Here is a 19,400-nt window from a genome sequence, read left to right as displayed (position 1 = left end):
TTCCTTTGCCTGAGCCCCGATTACGGTAACTTTTAACGTCAACAATCCAGACACGCTTCTCGATTCTGCGATACGATTGGTCGTTCAACAGCGTACGTCAGCTGTTTTGACCAATCGTATCGCAGAATCAGAAACGCGTCTGGATTGTAGACGTTATAAAAGTTACCGTAATCGGGGCTCTGCTGGCCTGCCTGCCTGAGTTTTTTTTTCTACCCATAGACTAAATAGAGAAGGAGAGACAGATTAGTCGATTTAAATGCAGTAATTTCGACTAGAGACCAAACAAATAAGATTTTCAGTGAAGTAAAAAGCTCCCCTAGACAAGTAGGAAAACGGGACAGTTGCATGTTCAAAATCCGTTCGCGAAACGAGTAATTATTGCGTATAAAAAAACATCACAACGGAAAAATGACTCAAGTTGAACGTATAAATACAAACATAATTATTTCAATATTAAGCTGGGTCTCCTTGAGATTTTTTGTTGATTTTTACGCGTTGCCGCGTTGCATTGAGCAACTTCAAGTGTATCGAATATAATTTTTCAAAGGCTGAAGATCCAAAATCACAATCCTAAAAGGTGAAAACCGACATCACTATTGACCAAAGAGCAAAAATATTTTGACATTGACATGACAAAAATGACGAATGACAAACTGACTGTGACAAACTTACTCTCTATCTCTAATCTGTGTGACAAACAACAAAACAAAGAAGGGTTGAAAAAGGAAAAAACGAGCGGGAACGTGTTTATTTTCCTAAAATCAAATTAAATACATCGAATTCCTGTAGTAAAGCAGTAATTATGAATAGTTTTAGTGCTTCTGCACCTAATACATTAAGTCTCTCGTCTAGTTCAAAATTATTAGCACTAGAAAAGACATTACATCAAAGTATCGTCAACTTTCAAGGTAAAACACTAAAACAGATACATAATTAATAAGAAGATCTTTAATTATTTATTTATAGGCCAAAGATAGTGATACAAAATTTAAAATCGTACCTTTACATTTCTTCATTCATAAACCTCATTATCATGAGACAATAATTTATTACAAATCACTGAGTTACTGGCACTAAACTTCGATTAAGGCACTAAACTTATTAATCTTTGTATATTTCAGAAGTTGCTAGAGAAATTGAAGCATTGCACTTAGTATCTGAGGATTACAAAAACCAGTTTTTAACACAAAAGGAAAAATGTGAAAGGTTTGTTTATTAGTTTTTAGTAATATCATGTCTTTAGTAAAATGCATGTAGAACACCCAGTTATTGACTCATTCTAGGACTTACATACCTATCAAACTAATAGTTATCCACTGTTCATTATAAAATAATTGTAATTAAATTAAACCTTAAGGAAAAGCCACGTTATCAGAAGATTCATGTATAATATGAATTTTAATGGGTATCCATAGACTGGTTTTTTTTTAAAGTTTAATTTTAATATCTTTCAATCATTCTTTTCTACATAATGCTTTGTAAATTTGTACTTTTTACCCCATGTAAGTGGTGCTATTTTTGTGCATGATATAATTTTAACATACAAGGAGATAGACATAAACCTTGTTATATTATTATGTCATTTTCAGCAAACATTGCAGTGCTTCAGAGGCACTGTCAAAGGTTATAGAATGTAAGGATAACATAATACAATCAGTTGGTAAGTAATAACTTTGTTCTACAAATAGCTACACTTTTACAACAGCCATTAAGGATGTAGAAAATTTATCTTACATTTCATCAAGTGATGGTCACTTTTAACCATAATACTCACAATATTCCAGCATCGGCAGTAACAAGACTTAATGAAACAAAAAACTTCAATATGATCAAAGATATCTTTAAAATACTATGCGGAGATTCCCCTATTACAGTTCTTAAAGTAGAACCACAGATTGTAAAGGATGAAAAAAATAATACATTTAATTTTATAACTCCAAAAAAAGAACTTGACTCCACTACAGATATTACTGACGTAACTATGAAAGATGAATCTGTATCAGAAATTGAAGGCACACCTACCGGACGAACCAGTCCTATAATCCAGTCTAGGAAGATGAAAAATGGGTGTGTATCGTCATCATCTGACCATAGAGACAAAAAGAAATGTCCTGATAGTTGGTAAGTCTTAGCAGTTTCAATCATTTTTATGCATTATCTCTTTGGTCTAGGTGTTTTGTATACTTTCTAATTTAGTACACCATTAATTTACATAAATTTCTGACTTCATAAACTTTCATGCCACAAATGCCAATGTATTTTAGATCTTATTACATCCCAATTAGGTCTACACCAGATTCAAAGGCGATGAAGCTAACATTTCCTCCCAACTCCAAACGCGGCAAGTGGAGGCAAGGCCGCCTGAGTGTCGTCACGGTGAAATCAAACAGTGTGGTGGATCTCACCAGTTCACCGGAGTTGATGGCTATGAACAAGAGCTCACAACCAGAAACTATTGTCCAGGTATGATTACTGAATACTTGAATAGTATAATAACTTTTATATGTTACTAATTTAGTTTATGTGGTACAGTTAAAACTCATAATAGGTCAAAACCGATTTTGACTGGAAAAATCAGTCAAAAGTGATATTGACGAAGGGCGTTGTCAAAACCACTTCTGTTGACTGCAAAAAATCTTGACTTGAAAAAAGCCAATGTTGCCCCTCATTTCTGGGACAAATTAGACCGATTCCGCTCCCGTTGATAGAAGGTGGCCTTTAAGACGCCCATCCAGCACGAGACCGCGTGGCAGTTTTGAGTATATTTCTTTAGTGCCATGCTAATTTCTAGATTAAAAGATTAATCCCTATTTAACAGCAGTTTTATAACCATAACCAACCAAAAATTTGGCTCAAGCGTAATAAACCTGTCGCTTTAAGAAGATACACTGGATCTTCCTAAAGACACATTTTTTGAGCAACTAGGCTTTAAAATGGGAAGTGGGGATGCATACGCTTGAAAGTGTTTGTCGCGGGAGGTGCGATTAATTTGACGCCGAGTGTTTAAGTTAAAGTTTAATTAAAAAAAGAAAAAGTTATCAAATATTTGTAAACGGAAACTGCGATTGAGTAAAATTAAGCCACGTTAAGTAAAATTGTTGTTATCCATACTTAATTATATTTTTTTTCATTTTAGGCGTTAGTAAAGAAAGAATCGACAGACAACGACGACACTATTCTACCTTCGCCAACCAGCGGACCAAATAATTATCCATCTTTGTAAGTAAACAGAAAAAATGTTTATTCACACTTATTGCACCTTTTTGGCTCGAGTTTTTTTGCAAAATTATTAACATAATATTTGAATTTTACAGATTGAAAAACCCCATCAAAAGTGAGAGCTTCAAAAGGCCACTATGTTTGAAAAATAAGTCTGAAGACAAAATAAATAAATGTAACGTAGAAAATAGTCCAAAAAAGAAATCAACTAAAAGACAGGAAGAACCTGATGAATCCATCAATTTATTGAAACCTGCCAGGTTACATATTTACTGACATAAATAAAATTAGCATAACTTTCACACAATTACAAAATCACAGTAGGTACTAACACAAATTAGATTAGTGCAGCTATTAACTTGGAAGATTGTTTTAATACCATCTGTATCTACGCTACTTTTACAAATAAAATACATCAGTAACTTTTTGACATTGTATAATTTTTATTAAATTTAACTGTTTGACATTTTATAAAATTGACATTGTATTTATTTGACATTTAGAAATTTATGTATAATTTATTACTATTTAATTAATATTTTAGTCTGCACTCTGTATTAATTTTAACTGTGGAAACTTTGCTGATTTCTGTTCTATTTTTTGTGTGATTATTTGTCTGTATATCAAAATTGTTTGTTTCCCTAATATAAATAAATAAAGGTAGCATCATACATAGGGAGAAGCCACACGGTGCGCACCGCACCGCACCGCAAACATTTTGTCGCATCACTGTACACATGGCGGTATGCGGCGCAATACGGCACCGTCTCGCTCAATCGAAGTGCGGCGTGCCTGCGGTGCGGCGCCGGAACGCACCGTGTGTAGGGTTGCCAGGTAAANACGCTGGGTAGGGTAAAAAAAAATAACGAGATTTGATGATTTGTAGGAATTAATTTATTTAAAAAGGTAAATAAAGATGTTTTTGGTTTTGTATTTAACAAATTATCAGTTTTATCGGAATTAATTAATTGTCGAATCGAGTCACACGATATCTTTCGATGACTTTGCGAATGCAGTACGATGATACGATTATTTTTACGTTGCGGCAATCACTAAAATTCGCTAAAATGACACTAATGACGTTTAAAAAGTGGCACGCTCGGCTTCATACAAATTTTTTCACATGCTGCATCTATCTTTATCTGTGAATTTCGACTATAGTCCGATTTTTAATTCGACGGAATTCTGACAGCTGTCATTTTTTGACAATTCAGATGTAATAAGCCTTTTTTGTTTTGAATTATTAATAAATAATATGAAATGAAATTTCATCAAGTACAATGTACAAGAATGAACTATTTTTTGTTTTGTGAATTCAATGAACACTAATTATTATGTACATTTTAGAGATTAAATAGAAAAAAAAACGTGTTTTTAACGTAGTAAAACAACATATTATCATAAACGAAAATATGTATTGATCATCAATCATCATTATCGTCATCATAATCAACTTGGATTATACAATTGGCATCTTGTTAAGTTGATTATTTTATGAAGCTAAGATTTTATTAACAAAAGGATTTTCATAAAAAAGGTTTGTAACCCATGGATTATTGGCCAGGGAGACCAGTAATAGAAAAATAATTTCCCAATTTTTTTTGTAACTTCAAAAGTATGATAATAAAAATTCAAATAATCNTCAAAACCAATTTTGACTGGAAAAATCAGTCAAAAGTGATATTGACCAAGGGCGTTGTCAAAATCACTTCTGTTGACTGCAAAAAATGTTGACTTGAAAAAAGCCAATGTTCCCCTCATCTCTGGGAAAAATTAGACCAATTATTTTGATTATAAAACCAAATGATAACCTAAGCAGTTTTATAAGCATAAAATTTGGCTGGAGCGTAATAAACCTGTCGCTTTAAGAAGATACACTGGATCTTCCTAAAGACACATTTTTTGAACAACTAGGCTTTCAAATGATACCAGTATTGGTGGGAAGTGGGGATGCATACGCTTGAAAGTGTTTGTCGCGGGAGGTGCGATTACTTTGACGCCGAGTGTTTAAGTTAAAGTTTAATTAAAAAAAGAAACAGTAATAAAATAATTGTAAACAGAAACTGCGATTGACGCTTTACGTCTATGAACACCACGTTAAGTAAAATTGTTGTTATCCGTACTTAATTTTTTTTTTTCATTTTAGGCGTTAGTAAAGAAAGAATCGACAGACAACGACGACACTATTCTACCTTCGCCAACCAGCGGATCAAATAATTATCCATCTTTGTAAGTAAACAGAAAAAATGATTTTCACACTTTTTGCATCTTTTTGGCTGGAGTTGTTTAAAAATTAACATAATATTTAAATTTTACAGATTGAAAAACCCCATCAAAAGTGAGAGCTTCAAAAGGCCACTATGTTTAAAAAATAAGTCTGAAGACAAAATAAATAAATGTAACGTAGAAAATAGTCCAAAGAAGACATCAACTAAAAGACAGAAAGAACCTGATGAATCCATCAATTTATTGAAACCTGCCAGGTAAAAAATACATGTTTACTGACATAAATAAAATGAGCATAACTTTCCAGTACTTACACAAATTAAATTAATGCAACTGACAACTGGGAAGATTGTTTTAATACCATCTGTATCTACGCTACTTTTACAAATAAAATACACCAGTAAAGGTTGCATCATACATGGCGGATATTATCTGTGATGGCGGTATGCGGCGCCGCAATACGGCACCGTCTCGCTCAATCGAAGTGCGGCGTGCCTGCGGTGCGGCGCCGGAACGCACCGTGTGTAGGGTTGCCAGGTAAAGCCGGACATGTTTGGCTTTTTACGGTCTTGTCCGGCCTGTCCGGCTTTTGTTAGGCTTTTTATGTGGCTGCCGCGCCAGGCGAAAGTCGAGCTACAGAATAATATAAAGCGCACATCAGGATGTTAGGCAACCGATGATGATAGTACTCACTCGTGAGCTATGACATGTCCGGCATTTAGGGTTAAATGTCCGGCCAAATGAAGCACAGAGTCCGGCTTTTGTGTTTTTGGATCTGACAACCCTAACCGTGTGGCTTCTCCCATATTATAATCGACTCGGCGAAAATAGATTGCCACGTTACAATTTTATGACATGCCCATGACACTCGGCAATCAATATTTTTTCTCTTGACAGATTTATGAAAATGTTAGACGAGAATTCGCCAATAAAAGTGCAACCGATGGACGATGAAACGCACTGCGAGATGCCATCCAGCTTGTCAATACTTGAACACCACGTGTTGGCTTCGAAGGACGCTGGTGAAGCTCTGAAAGCGGTCAGGTAATAGAATAAAACAATTATTACTTATTATTAGTGACCCGCCCCTGCTTCGCACAGGTAAAATGTATTACACTAGCTTTCCGCCCGCGGCTTCGCCCGCGTGGAATTTTGTCTGTCACAGAAAAACTTTATCGCGCGCGTCCCTGTTTCAAAAACCGGGATAAAAACTATCCTATGTCCGTTCCCGGAATTCAAACTATCTCTATGCCAAATTTCATCAAAATTAGTTCAGTGGTTTAGGCGTGAAAGCGTAACAGACAGACAGACAGACAGAGTTACTTTCGCATTTATAATATTAACATAGCAGGGATACTTACCTGCTTAAAAACCTTCCTCTTGAATCACTTTGTTAAATAAAAAAAACGCATCAAAAATCGTAGTTTTAAAGGTACTTATACGCATACAAAGAGACAGACAGTGGAAAGCGACTTTGTTTTATACCATGTAATGACGATGGGGCAGCAAGGTTCTGGAATGGAGGCCGCGTACCGGAAAATGCAGCGTGGGACGTCCACCTACAAGGTGGACCGACGACATCGTAAAGGTACCAATCGATCAACGTGGAAAGCATTAGGGGAGGCCTATGTTCAGCAGTGGACGTCCTATGGCTGAAATGATGATGATAATGCCGGGTTTCCAGCCCACCAAGGCGGATCCATTATTTGCAGTACATATCTCAAATCCGCTCCGCTTCGGTGGAAATGGATCGAGCGGGAAGAGTCGGGCGCACTTGATTTTCTATAGAATTTGACAGCGGCGGTGGCGCGGAGAACGTGCGGAGCGGTGCGGTGTTTCATACGCCCGTATTCACAAACATTACTATGACGTCACAGCGCGCGTGGACGCACAGCGTGACACACGAACCAATCACAGAGCTCTTTTTAACGTTGTGCGTTAGATTTGCTGCTTCATTTAAGCAAGCATCGTTTGTAAATACGGGCGTTATAGCTGACAACTACGCATCTCTCGTCTCCGCACCGCTCCGCTCCGCTTTGGTTGCTTAGCCCAGCGGTTCCCGAATGGTGGTCCGCGGAACCCTGGGGTTCCGTGGAAAGGCCGCAAGGGTTCCGTAAAAAATATTATCCCACGTTTCGTGACCGACGTTGTTCGCTCGCACCGACTTGTTTACGCACAAGGAAGGGGCAGGGCGTGCGGGCGGAGTAGTACGGGGGTTCCGCTAGGAAAAGTATAATCAATTAGGGTTCCTTGGCAAAAAAAAATTGGGAAACCCTGGCTTCGCCTGCTAGCTTCGCCGCACATCTCCTTTCGTCTCCGCCCTGGTGGAAGCTAGGCCTAAGACTAAATAAATAAGCCGTGTGGTTCCGACAGAGTAGAACAGCCATAAGTTATTTAACTCTTTTTAATTGCACGAGTAAGTCATCGCATGTCCAAGTTTCATTTTACGCTTACGTTTGCAACTTACATCCCTGGGCTCAAGTTACTAACTTGCACTTCAATTCATTCAACCATTCTACCAAACACTACTCACTACCTATGTACCAAGTAAGGATTACAAACATTTTGTAACTTCTTCATGATAACAAAGTTCAAATTTTTTTTGTTCTTTAATTCTTTATAAATAACATTAGTACTCACATATTTTATTTATAACGCAAGGAAACCAAAATAACCAACATAGCGTGCAGAATTGCCAAACTTAGTGGGGAAGACAAATTCTCGAGTAGTGACCACGGACCGGAAGACGTAGTGTGGGCAGACTTCTCACTAGGTGGACCGACGATCTGGTGAAGGTCCCGGGAAGTACCTTAAAATGCGATCAGCGCAGGACCGTTCGTTGTGGAAATACTTGGGGGAGGCCTTTGTCCAGCAGTGATCGTTATTTGGCTAAATGAGGGCTTTCGTTTTCAACCGACTTCAAAAAAGGAGGAGGTTCTCAATTCGACCCGTATGTTTTTTTTTCTATGTTTGTTACGCGATAATTCCGCCAATTATGAACCGATTTGAACAAATTTTTTCGGCGTATAGGTAATACCTCAAGGGTGGTCCCATTTAAATTTAATAATAGAAAAAACAACCCCCAAGGGTGGAAAATTGGGGATGAACTTTTTTATACGAAATATCTCCGCCGATTATAAATTAATTTGAACGATTATTTTTTTGTTGAATAGGTATTATCAAAAGGGTGGTTTCATGCGAATTTGAAGAAAATATTTCACCCCCAAGGGTGGAAAATTGGGGATGAACTTTTTTATACGGAATATTTTTAATTTTTAGTTTTTTTTGTGTTCACGCATTTGAAGTCGGTTTAATTTTTTTTAAAAGTTAATTATTATACTTAACAGTTGGCACCCCTGGCGATTGACAGGACCTTACTCTACAGTGGCGCCATCTTGATAATCCTTCNAAAATCACTTTGATTTTTGGGTATTTCACGTTCTTTTAATTTGTGATTTCTTATTGTAAAATGCTTAAATCTAAAAATTTTCTCAGATAACTATTTGCCCAAGGATCTATGCTATAGGATATAAATGTTTGTTAAATCGTTTTCACAGTATTTTTATAAAAATTTCAGCTTGTAAACTGACGCTAAAGTGGAAATTTACAAAACCTGTGTGGACTTATCTTGATAGAATTCTTAAATGCTAAACTAATCGCAATATTTTCTCAATTAACTATTTAGACGACGAAATTGCCTAACTATTTATGCCTATAACATATTTGTAGTATTACTGGTTAATGATTGTAACGAGTTGAAAAAGTACTGTTTTTGCGCCAAACGGCGTAAACGCTCTTAACAACGAAACTGAAAAAAATTGTTGACCTCTGTTTTGTCGATAAAAATAGGTCTAGTTTAATCTATTTGGGTCATTCCATGAAAATCTGTATATTTTCGACGTCATTTTGTCCCAAACTTTTTTAAGATGCTTTTGAATACTTTATTAGTGTAAATTATAGTTTATTAATTAATTATGTTATGTCTAAAAGGGCCAGTCACTTTATGCTTTATTTTAGGAAAAATTATAATTTTCAATTTTTTCATACTACATTACTCCTATATGACTTTTAATAAGTATAAAACTTATAACCTTAACATTTATAGATAAGTTAATACACTTCATGTAGTTGTTTTGTTATTATCACTATATAAAAAACGTCATTTCCTAACTAGTAACTTAGTCCCTAGCACCGTTTAAAGCTAGGGCCTGACGGTCTAGGGACTGACGATTTGGAGTAAAACTTAACACAAATGCAGATTAACTTTATAATATAAGATGCTTAAAACGATGTGCCGAAAATAGCCGAAAAACCACACGTAAATACTATTAAATTATATACAATTTCCTATTGTAATCAATAAAGCTACTCAACTAGGGACTGACGAAGTGACTGAATCAACACATGTTTCTGCAACAACTGTCACGTTTGCACTAATTCAAAAAACGGTTGCCGCAAAGCCTGTATGGTCTGAGGATAACTTCGTATCGTACTTTAAACTCAACTAAATGTCATTCACTCTAAATACATATTAAAGCGCAAAATTATAAAATCTGTGCGTGGTGAGGGAATGACGCTAAAAACTGTGGACTCTTTTTCAACTAAAGAAAATCAAATTATTGTTTATTGAAACCGCTAAATATTAATAGAATTTGGTGTAATATACGTTTAAATAGATTATTCGTTAAGTAAAACAAAGGATCAAGTTGATGTTTCTATAAATATGGGTTCCAAAACACAAACTTTTGGAGTACGGACATGCCTAGGGAATGACGTTTTGGGTAATTTAAAAGGAATTTAAGATGTTTGAAAAATAGTTTAAGAAAATATAAATGGGTGATAAATAAAACACATTGCGAGCTGTATTTTAACAATTTTGGAATAAAATATTAACAAATATTCCATGTGAAATGTGGCGCGGACTAAGAGTTGACATATTTTTGTGGAATGACCCATTTTCATATGTACACTTTAACGTGACTCACACTGTATTACAAGTAATATTACTAGAAGTCGGCATATAGCTGAAGCAGGGGCCTAGCTACTAACTGCACAAGCTCAAGAGGCCCCCGAATCCTTACCAGAAAATCTCAATTGAACTGAACTTTGAAAATGTCTCCCATTTACAAAATAAATAGAGAGAAATTCGAAAGCTGTATCAGGAGTAAGTAAGTTTAATGTCAATAAATTTGATAAAACCTAACCAGTTTAGATTGCAGTGGGGCCCCATTTTTTTATTTGCGCCAGGGCCCTTGGTTACTTAGCTACGCCACTGAGCTAAAGAATTTCGTTGCGGGTCCAATGACAGTTTAGATTTTCGCCGCGGCCCCGGGACAAACTTGACCTTCACTGGTTGGGTTATTGGCGGTCAAGCTGTAGATCCTGGCTACACAGGAGTTGCAGCGGTGGGAACGAGAGGTGGGAATAGTCCCGAATATAGCTGAAGAGATAAATGTATTTTTGATTTTCTATTTTACAAAATAACTCCTAATCTCAAAACGATTCATTTCAAGCATAGATTGAGATAAGCCAATAATTGTTCATAAATTCTCTGATAGCCTATTCGGTACTTATCTGTCAGATAAGTATCTCTAAAGATGTATTTTATCTGACAGATAATTCAAGCAACTTTTATTTGTTATATGCCTCTCTTAACTATCACTAATCGCCAATACTTCACCTTCCTCACTTGTTTAATCTCTCCGCAGTTCTTCGACGAGCTATATCAAAACGACCACGAGATGCTCGCCAAGAAGATGGACGAGTGCTCCAAGCATCGCGGTAGGAACAACCCAGCGCGCCCCAAGACTCCTGAAGGTTTCTGGAACCCGCGTTGGTCTGTGCCCAGCGATACTGAGGAGTTTAATAGGAGGAACAACGCTGCGTGACCAACCCTAGTCAGTCGATTCCCTAGAAAAATTAATCAATCGCATAAAAAACACTCTTCACCGAAATCTGTCCTCAATAGCACCGCGACTGACCCCGGAATGACACGCCCCAAGACGGAACACGGAACCACGACGGGCTTCTGAAACCCGCGCTGGTCTGTGCCCAGCGTGACCAACCCTAAGACAATACTGTTATACATGGATAATCAATCCTCTAAAAATCACTAATCAAACCTGTCTGTGTACTTAGACATTTAATCAATCTTCTAGTAAAACTTTCCCAAACAAACTTGTTCTCAATAAGGAATAAGGTTTTATTTTAACAAAGGTGTCTAAAAGCTGCACTGCTCCATGTCATTCGAGGAGTTTACGCAGGAAACTGCTGCGTGACCAACCCTAGAAAAATCTGTTAATCCTCTATTGATCTATTCGTAAACAAACCTAAAGAAAAATTATTAAAACGCAATACGCGCCATATATGCTCAGAAGCAAAAAAGGACTGGATACTGAAGAAAGAGTTGAAATGGAAGAAAAATGCTGAATTATATTTTTAAACATTGGCACAAGTCTTATTCATAAGTTCTTTATTTCCCATCTAAACACGCTGGGCATTGACTTGTATCAGGCCTCCGTCACTCGCCTATGCCGGCCGAGATAATTACCTACAGCGCGCGACAACTTCAAGTTGCAAATCAATAAGGGCCGCCACGCGCCGTGACGCGCCTGTGAGCACACGCGTATTTCTATACACGTTCGGTGTATCATCGTCGCAATCAAGGTTTATTGTTCCAACTGCACTGTTATTCTTCTTTAATGGAAAATCGTAATATTTAGGAGTAATAATTAACTGTAGTGATTTAAATAATTATAAAAAACTACACTTTTAAAATAATTTTGAAATACTTATGACAAAAAACTGTAGCAAAAAAATTATTTTAGCTATTAATAAAAACATTAACTTTACTTCACCGTGTCNTTTTTTTTCATGACATAAGTGGTTTTGTGAGCAATCAAGAGAGATGTCATCTCAGATGGAGTCGTCGTCGTTTTCAGCCAAATGACGTCCACTGCTGGACAAAGGCCTCCCCCAAGGCTTTCCACAATGAACGGTCCTGCGCTGCGCAGATGGAGTAGTGTAGTACAAATTAGAATCACAGAAGTCTAGTAGTAAAATATTGATAAGGTCTGAATTCCTTTGACAAAATTGATTAATACACGTAATTTTAATTCTAATCTCATATTGCATATTTGAATTATGTTTTGGTCTCATTGAGTTACAACACTGTTGTATTATCAGTGCGATACTGTTTTTATACCCTAATTGCCTGCTTCTGGACAATCTAGTGTCATGTGCCGTATTATGTTTATTTTATAGAAAACTTCCCGTGGAGCCCGTATACAAAGAGCCAACTGTGAGGAAGAAAGCTGAAAAACGCGCCCTGCCCGGGTGGAGCTGTGATGAATGTAAAACGGTATGTATTGTGGCACAATGGACATTCATATAGTACAAGTAATATTACTAGAAGTCGGCATATAGCTGAAGAATTTCGTTGCGGGTCCAATGACAGTTTAAATTTTCCCCGCGGCCCCGGGACAAACTTGACCTTCACTGGTTGGGTTTTTGTTGGCGGTCAAGCTGTAGGTCCTGGCTACACAGGAGTTGCAGCGGTGGGAACGAGAGATGGGAATAGTCCTGAAGATAGCTGAAGAGATACCTAAATGTATTTTTTATTTTCTACAAACTAACTAAATCCTAATCTCAAAACGATTAATTTCAATTCAAGCATAGATTGAGACAGTTCATAAAGTCTCTGATAGCCTTATCTGTTAGATATCTGTAAATATGTATTTAATCTGACAGATAACTTTTATTTGTTAGATGCCTATCTAAACTAACAGTAACCGCCAATACTTCACCTTCCTCACTTGTTTAATCTCTCCGCAGTTCTTCGACGAGCTATACCAAAACGACCACGAGATGCTCGCCAAGAAGATGGACGAGTGCTCCAAGCACCGTGGTAGGAACAACCCCGCGCGCCCCAAGACTCCTGAAGGTTTCTGGAACCCGCGTTGGTCTGTGCCCAGCGATACTGAGGAGTTTAATAGGAGGAACAACGCTGCGTGACCAACCCTAGAAAAATCAGTAAACCCCTCGATAAATCAGTCAATCCCCTATAAAAATCAGTCGATCCCCTAGAAAAATCAGTCAATCTCATAGAAAAACTCCTCAACGAAATCTGTTCTCAATAGCACCGCGGACGGAACATCCCCGCGCGCCCAAAGACTCAGGCCTCTAAAACCCGCGCTAGTCTGTGCCCAGCCATACTGAGGAGTTTAACCGGAGGAACAACGCTGCGTGACCAACCCTAAGACAATACTGATCTACATGGATAAATAAACATTTTAATCAATCCTCTAAAAAATCAGTAATCAAACTTCTACACTCGCGAGCAAAAATATGGAATCACCCCATTTATTCCGAGCGATCATAAGAACTAAATGACTAATAGAAGTTCAATAAAAATGGTACCATTTTACAGGTGATATTATGAGCTTCAAACTGATACCATAGATACATACAATACGTAGTCATTCAGTTCTTAAGACCGCTCGGAACACAAAGGGGTGATTCCATACTTTTGCTCGTAAGTATAGTAAAACTTTCCCACACAAACTTGTTCTCAATAAGGAATAAGGTTTTATTTTAACAAAGGTATCTAAAAGCTGCACTGCTCCATGTCATTCGAGGAGTTTACGCAGGAAACTGCTGCGTGACCAACCCTAGAAAAATCTGTTAATCCTCTATTGATCTATTCGTAAATAAACCTAAAGAAAAATGATTAAAATGCAATACGCGCCTTATTTGCTCAGAAGCAAAAAAGGACTGAGTACTGAAGAAAGAGCTGAAATGGAAGAAAAATGCTGAAAAATTGGCACAAGTCTTATTCATAAGTTCTTTATTGCCCATTTAAAAAACGCTGGGCATTGACTTTGTATTTCAATACTCATCGCGCATTCGTCGATGACGTCACCTAACGGAACTAAACATTTTTATCTAAGGTAAACTTCTGTGATAAAACATTTTATGGAATATTGGGTGCCTTAATATTGTAATTAGTGTTATTTAATGTTAAATAATATGAAAATAAGCAAATATAATTTGGATTTTACTTAGTTGTTTTTTTAATCCTACCTTCCTTGATCATCGTCATAAGTTATCACATAATGAGTGATTAGATCACTGATTACCTTTTTTTTTTTTCAAGAAATAACACCTTAATTAATAGCTACCTACTTATTGTTTTGATTATCTACCTTCAGTTTGAGTCCAGAGCAGGTCATGCAAGTACCAAATGTCAATGTAACGTACATATTATGCCTACATACTCAATGCCTTTGCCCTTTGGTAGTCAATTCATTGCAAGTCACTTCTGTAAATGGAAAATGAGGTCGTTTGCTATCTAACTAGGCATACATCCCAATCTGTTCATGTTATTGCAATTGAAGCTAGTTAGTGGAAAATCTAAGGCATGTTTGTTTACTGCTTGTGAGTATTGTTTATTTATATGTAATCAGGNTAATCGGGTATACACACAAGTGACTTCAGATGTTGAGGTGATGACCCTAATAAAGCAGTATAAGCAAGCATGGGCCAATTAGGTCGACAGAAAATACTTTAGGTAGATACATACTCTTACTGAACATACTAAGTGGGTATACATAAAGAACCCATGTGAATCACGCGCCGCGCGCGGTGTTTGCCAAAGTTAAAACAGCATGACTTGGTTAGATTGAATGAGTGTGTGGGCGCAAGGTGAATCAATAACAACATTTTTGGAGAACACCTTTTATTTTTCTCAATAAAACAGAATATTATAATTTTTCACTAGCTTATGTTAAAAAAAGGAAATGTAAAATAATAGTGAAGAATTAGTATTACATCAAAATGTTGCAATCTTTGCAGAGTGGCTATGCGCGGTGACTACATCACCTGGATAATGTTAGTCTGTAACATTGTCACAGCAATTCCCCAATTTCTAAAATAGTTTTACAATTTTTTTGTCATAATATTTAGCATGTCACTATTCAGCTTACAACATTGTGGTTGGTACAAATAATGAAATTTTGCATTCATTCAAAAAATAGTTTCATTTACAATTATTTGAACTGAAAATTTACGGTTACTTTGATATACATATTTTTAATGCTACAACAAATTTACATGAGAGGGTCTATGACAGTTTCTTAGCTTTCTGGTACAGTGTATCGACAACCTTGCTCATGTGATGGATGGTTTCGAGGACAGTCTCATAAGTCTTCTCCAGGGGGGATTCATCAAACACTATTAGGACACCTTCTCCTTGATCCAAGATTCCGTTTAGTTTCTTGTCCAGTATCATTTGGGACAGCTTCTTTTCTACTTGTACTACTGGCAGACGGATGCAACGTGCGACATGGTCTACTTGCACTCGCATATAAGGCTCTACGATGCGACATAAATTCTGTTCCAACATCGTATCATATAAGGCACCCAAGTGGGCACGCACAACCGCATCTTCTTCTAGCTCCCTCTTGTAAGTCTTGAGTGCAGCCTGGAAGTCTGCGAGTGATCTCTTATGGGAAGCAGTAGCAACGGCCCGCATTGCTTCCAGCTCCTTCCCTGCATATTTGAGGGCCGCCTTGCTCCCACAGACCGTGCCCACTTCCTCAGCCTGATTCAACATGATTTTGGACAGCAACATGTACTTCAGGGCAGTCAGTGCTTTGGGACTGTCTGCACCATCATAACCTTCAAAAGCTTCATAGAAGTATGAGTAAGCAGTTTTGAAGTCGCGCTCATCGGCCGCGTGCAGTATGCCAGACTGCAGATCGAGCGCGGCTTGCATCTTGGGAGGACAGTAGATAGCATTGGCAGTGGTCCTGGCCGATGTTAACGATGCACGAGCCTTGGGTAAATTGCTAAGTGCATGATAGGTTTTGCTCTCTAAAAGAAGCACTTCAACTAATAAGTTCTTATCATCTAACTTCTTGAGCTCCTTGAGTAAAGCTGTGGCCAAATCCAGGGCCTCTGTATACATACCAGTGTCGAAATACAAAGCGATCAGTCTTGCTTCCAGAGACTGTCGCAGGAAGGTACGACGCTCCTCCTTCGCCCATTCTATACACTCTTTACACAGTTGGACTTCTATTCCGATGCCTGCTTCCAAATCCAGGAAGAAATCAACCAGTGAACGTACCAATTTCGCTGCTTTCGCTTTACTTATAAGGCTGAGGAATGGCCTGGTTGCTTTGATGAGTTCTGCTAGTTCCTTGGCTTTCCCTTCTTTCTTGTACTTCTCGCCTAGGTTCAGGATACCTTGTTCCTTTGCCCTTATGTTTTCTTCGTCATCTTCGGGCACCTCGCCAGTGCTAACCATTTTGTCGGTCATGCGGACGTCTTCGTCTCTGTTCGTCGACGAGACGCGTGATCTCTCGAATAACATAGCGCCGGCCATGATGTGTATATTTATATGCTTACACTAAAAAAAGTAGAGGTAAACAGTAAATCCACACTATAACAGCTACACTTTTCCTTTGTAATTTTGTCTAATCGCAAAGTCATCGACGTCCTCTTTCAGAAACAAATCGTAGACGCGGACAATGTTGCCATCTAAGAATTAAATATACTGCTATTTAGTATTAGTAGAATATTTTAAAATTTGTAGTAAAACTACCACTGATAGTTTACAAAAAAATATCAATGTTTTTTAGAAACTTATTTTAGTCACTAATTTTAAAATCTTTTAACGAAATTTTTATATTAATTTATTTAATTTTTATACGAAAATGGTAAGTTATTTTTATTCTTTTAGCATGAACTAGTTATTTAAGGAGGTTTACAAAAGATAAAAATAGGTAAACAAAACTATTTCCTAATAGCATAAAAGGAGTAAAAAGTAATAATTTGATAGAAGTTTCTTGCCAATTACCTATCTGTCAGTTGTTGCAGTAACATTTTATAATTTTTCTACACCAAATTTGCCTAAAAAAGATAAGAAAATTCATCAAAATGGAAAAAGAACAAGATGCAGCATACATATTTGAATTGAGTAAATCCATTAAGCATTTTTATGAAACTCCCGTTATATTTGTAACAAGGAAAGATTATTCCGACAATGTTTTTAATGCAATGTGTTCAATGCGAACAGCACTACAAAATAATTCTAAAAGTGAAATGATTGATATAATTGCTGATTTTCATTTACATTGGCTACATGCGGTCAATGATTTAGAAAATTTCAAAAAACGTATCCATGACTTAACTAGAGAAGAAATGTATCAGGCTATAAGTTATTCCATTGATGCTATTTCGTATCGGCTAAAGTATTACCAGAGATACATGGAGAAGAATCGATCGTCGCTATCTAATGCTGATCAAGCCAATTTAATTTCTGATATGGAAATAGTTGAAGATATGCATAAAGATGTGACTCATGCTTTATTAGATAAATTGCGATGTTTTAGAAATCTTGGGAGTGACGACGATTTTAAATTAAAAGTGAAAGAGAACGTTGAAGAACTACTTCAATGGCTAGATAAAATCAACGATGAACTAGCTATTAACTTAAGTAAATATATGCATGTTCATGTTCCTCATCTTAGATCAGATTTAACGAAAACTCTACAACAGATTGTTGATGAGTTACAAAAATCTCGTACTCCATCAGCGCAACTTTTATTGGATGAATTGAAGAAAAAAGGCAAGGAATTAAGCTCAATGATACGTGGCACAGCGGCTCATGGATTAGAAATCAGCAAAGTTGTAGAAAAAATTAGTGTTTTGGAAGATCGCATAGAACGTTTAGAACATGAACCAATGTCTGCAGCTGTTATGGCTTTGCAGCATAAAAAAGATTATTTAGAAAGAAGACTAGCATCGCTTGAGAATCTTAGAACGACTATAAAAAGTATTCATCAGTTGAGTGCTGTACCCTTAGATGATGTTTCTACAGATGATGTCTGTGTTTGTGAAGATTTCTACCAGTTCCGTATTTTTAACCACTTGTTACCAACTGAAGAGCGAGAACGTTTGGTAACTGAATTGTGCTACCTGTGGGACTTAGCAGTTTTTGGGGAGCGAAGTCACAAGTCTATTATTTCAATTCTAAGTGCCGCTGATATGAAAGAAGAATTCACTGATGAACTTGGAACCTACTATTTTGATGAGCATGGCAGGAAAATATACAAATTTCCTGAAGACGAAACTCTCTATCAACCAAATGAAATGAACGAACTCGTACCACTTTCTGACGACGCTGAACACATTTATTACTTTGACGAATGTGGGCGTTACTTTATAGATGTCAAAACTAGGCAACGTGTATACAAGGCGCATGCTACTGCCAGTGAGTATATGATGGATTCTACTGGTATATTATTAAAATCAAAAGAAGAACGTGATGGAACAACGTATTATTATGATAATTACGGACGTTATTACATAAATGAAGAAGGAAAACATATTTATCGAGAAACTGATGCAGTTAGTGAATATGAAAATGATGGACTGGGGAATCTTGTTAGAATTCGTAGTCATTTGGACATATTTCAGCCATGTCCTGATGATGCTCATGTAACTGAAGATTTTAGGTATTTGAAAAAAGTCGTTGGTCCTGCATTGCGCGAATGCATTGCTGACGTAATTTTACTACAACCTGCAGATCCTATAAAGTACCTATCAACGAGACTTATAAAATATAGAGAAAACTTAGAATTAAAAGATAAAAGAGCTACTGAGAAGGAAGAACTAAACATTGAAAGAGAAATCAGATTTGCTGAAGAGAGAGCAGCTGCTGAAAGAGCTGCCATGGAGGCCGCGTTGCTAGCTCAAGGTGGTAGTGAAGCCAGTTACGACTCTAATTTGATGAAGTACACTTCTATGCATCATGATGATGTAATGTCTGTAGGAGGTGCCAGTTCGAAATAATTTTAGATTTTTTTTACCAAGTAAATAAGAGAGTATTTTATTTGAGTCTCAGATTATTGAATTTTTACTTGGAAGGTATTTTTTAAGCAAGTCGCAAGGTT

General features: G+C 36.9%; 2 protein-coding genes across 2 annotated transcripts; one reads left to right on the top strand and one right to left on the bottom strand.

Moving 5' to 3' along the window:
• Positions 1 to 695: 695 nt before the first annotated feature.
• LOC114354862 (uncharacterized) lies at positions 696 to 13,714 on the top strand. The gene is made up of 13 exons (XM_028307431.1): positions 696 to 908; positions 1,122 to 1,206; positions 1,590 to 1,660; positions 1,785 to 2,121; positions 2,286 to 2,463; positions 3,137 to 3,219; positions 3,315 to 3,474; positions 5,366 to 5,448; positions 5,538 to 5,702; positions 6,343 to 6,484; positions 11,154 to 11,329; positions 12,709 to 12,805; positions 13,279 to 13,714. Exons 1-13 carry the CDS (start codon positions 803 to 805, stop codon positions 13,456 to 13,458), a joined length of 1,863 nt encoding a protein of 620 aa, XP_028163232.1. The 5' UTR covers positions 696 to 802; the 3' UTR covers positions 13,459 to 13,714.
• Positions 13,715 to 15,164: 1,450 nt separating this feature from the next.
• On the bottom strand, positions 15,165 to 16,984 carry Rpn6 (regulatory particle non-ATPase 6). Its single transcript, XM_028307452.1, has one exon. It carries the CDS (start codon positions 16,826 to 16,828, stop codon positions 15,566 to 15,568), a length of 1,263 nt encoding a protein of 420 aa, XP_028163253.1. The 5' UTR covers positions 16,829 to 16,984; the 3' UTR covers positions 15,165 to 15,565.
• Positions 16,985 to 19,400: the final 2,416 nt, after the last annotated feature.

The sequence above is a fragment of the Ostrinia furnacalis genome, unplaced genomic scaffold (genome assembly GCF_004193835.3).
Source record: "Ostrinia furnacalis isolate ACB-3 unplaced genomic scaffold, ASM419383v2 OfSCF2237, whole genome shotgun sequence".
NCBI classification, from domain to species: Eukaryota; Metazoa; Arthropoda; class Insecta; order Lepidoptera; family Crambidae; genus Ostrinia; species Ostrinia furnacalis.
The sequence above is the reverse complement of the archived record's forward strand: the minus strand, read 5'-3'. Positions and strand labels throughout refer to the sequence as shown.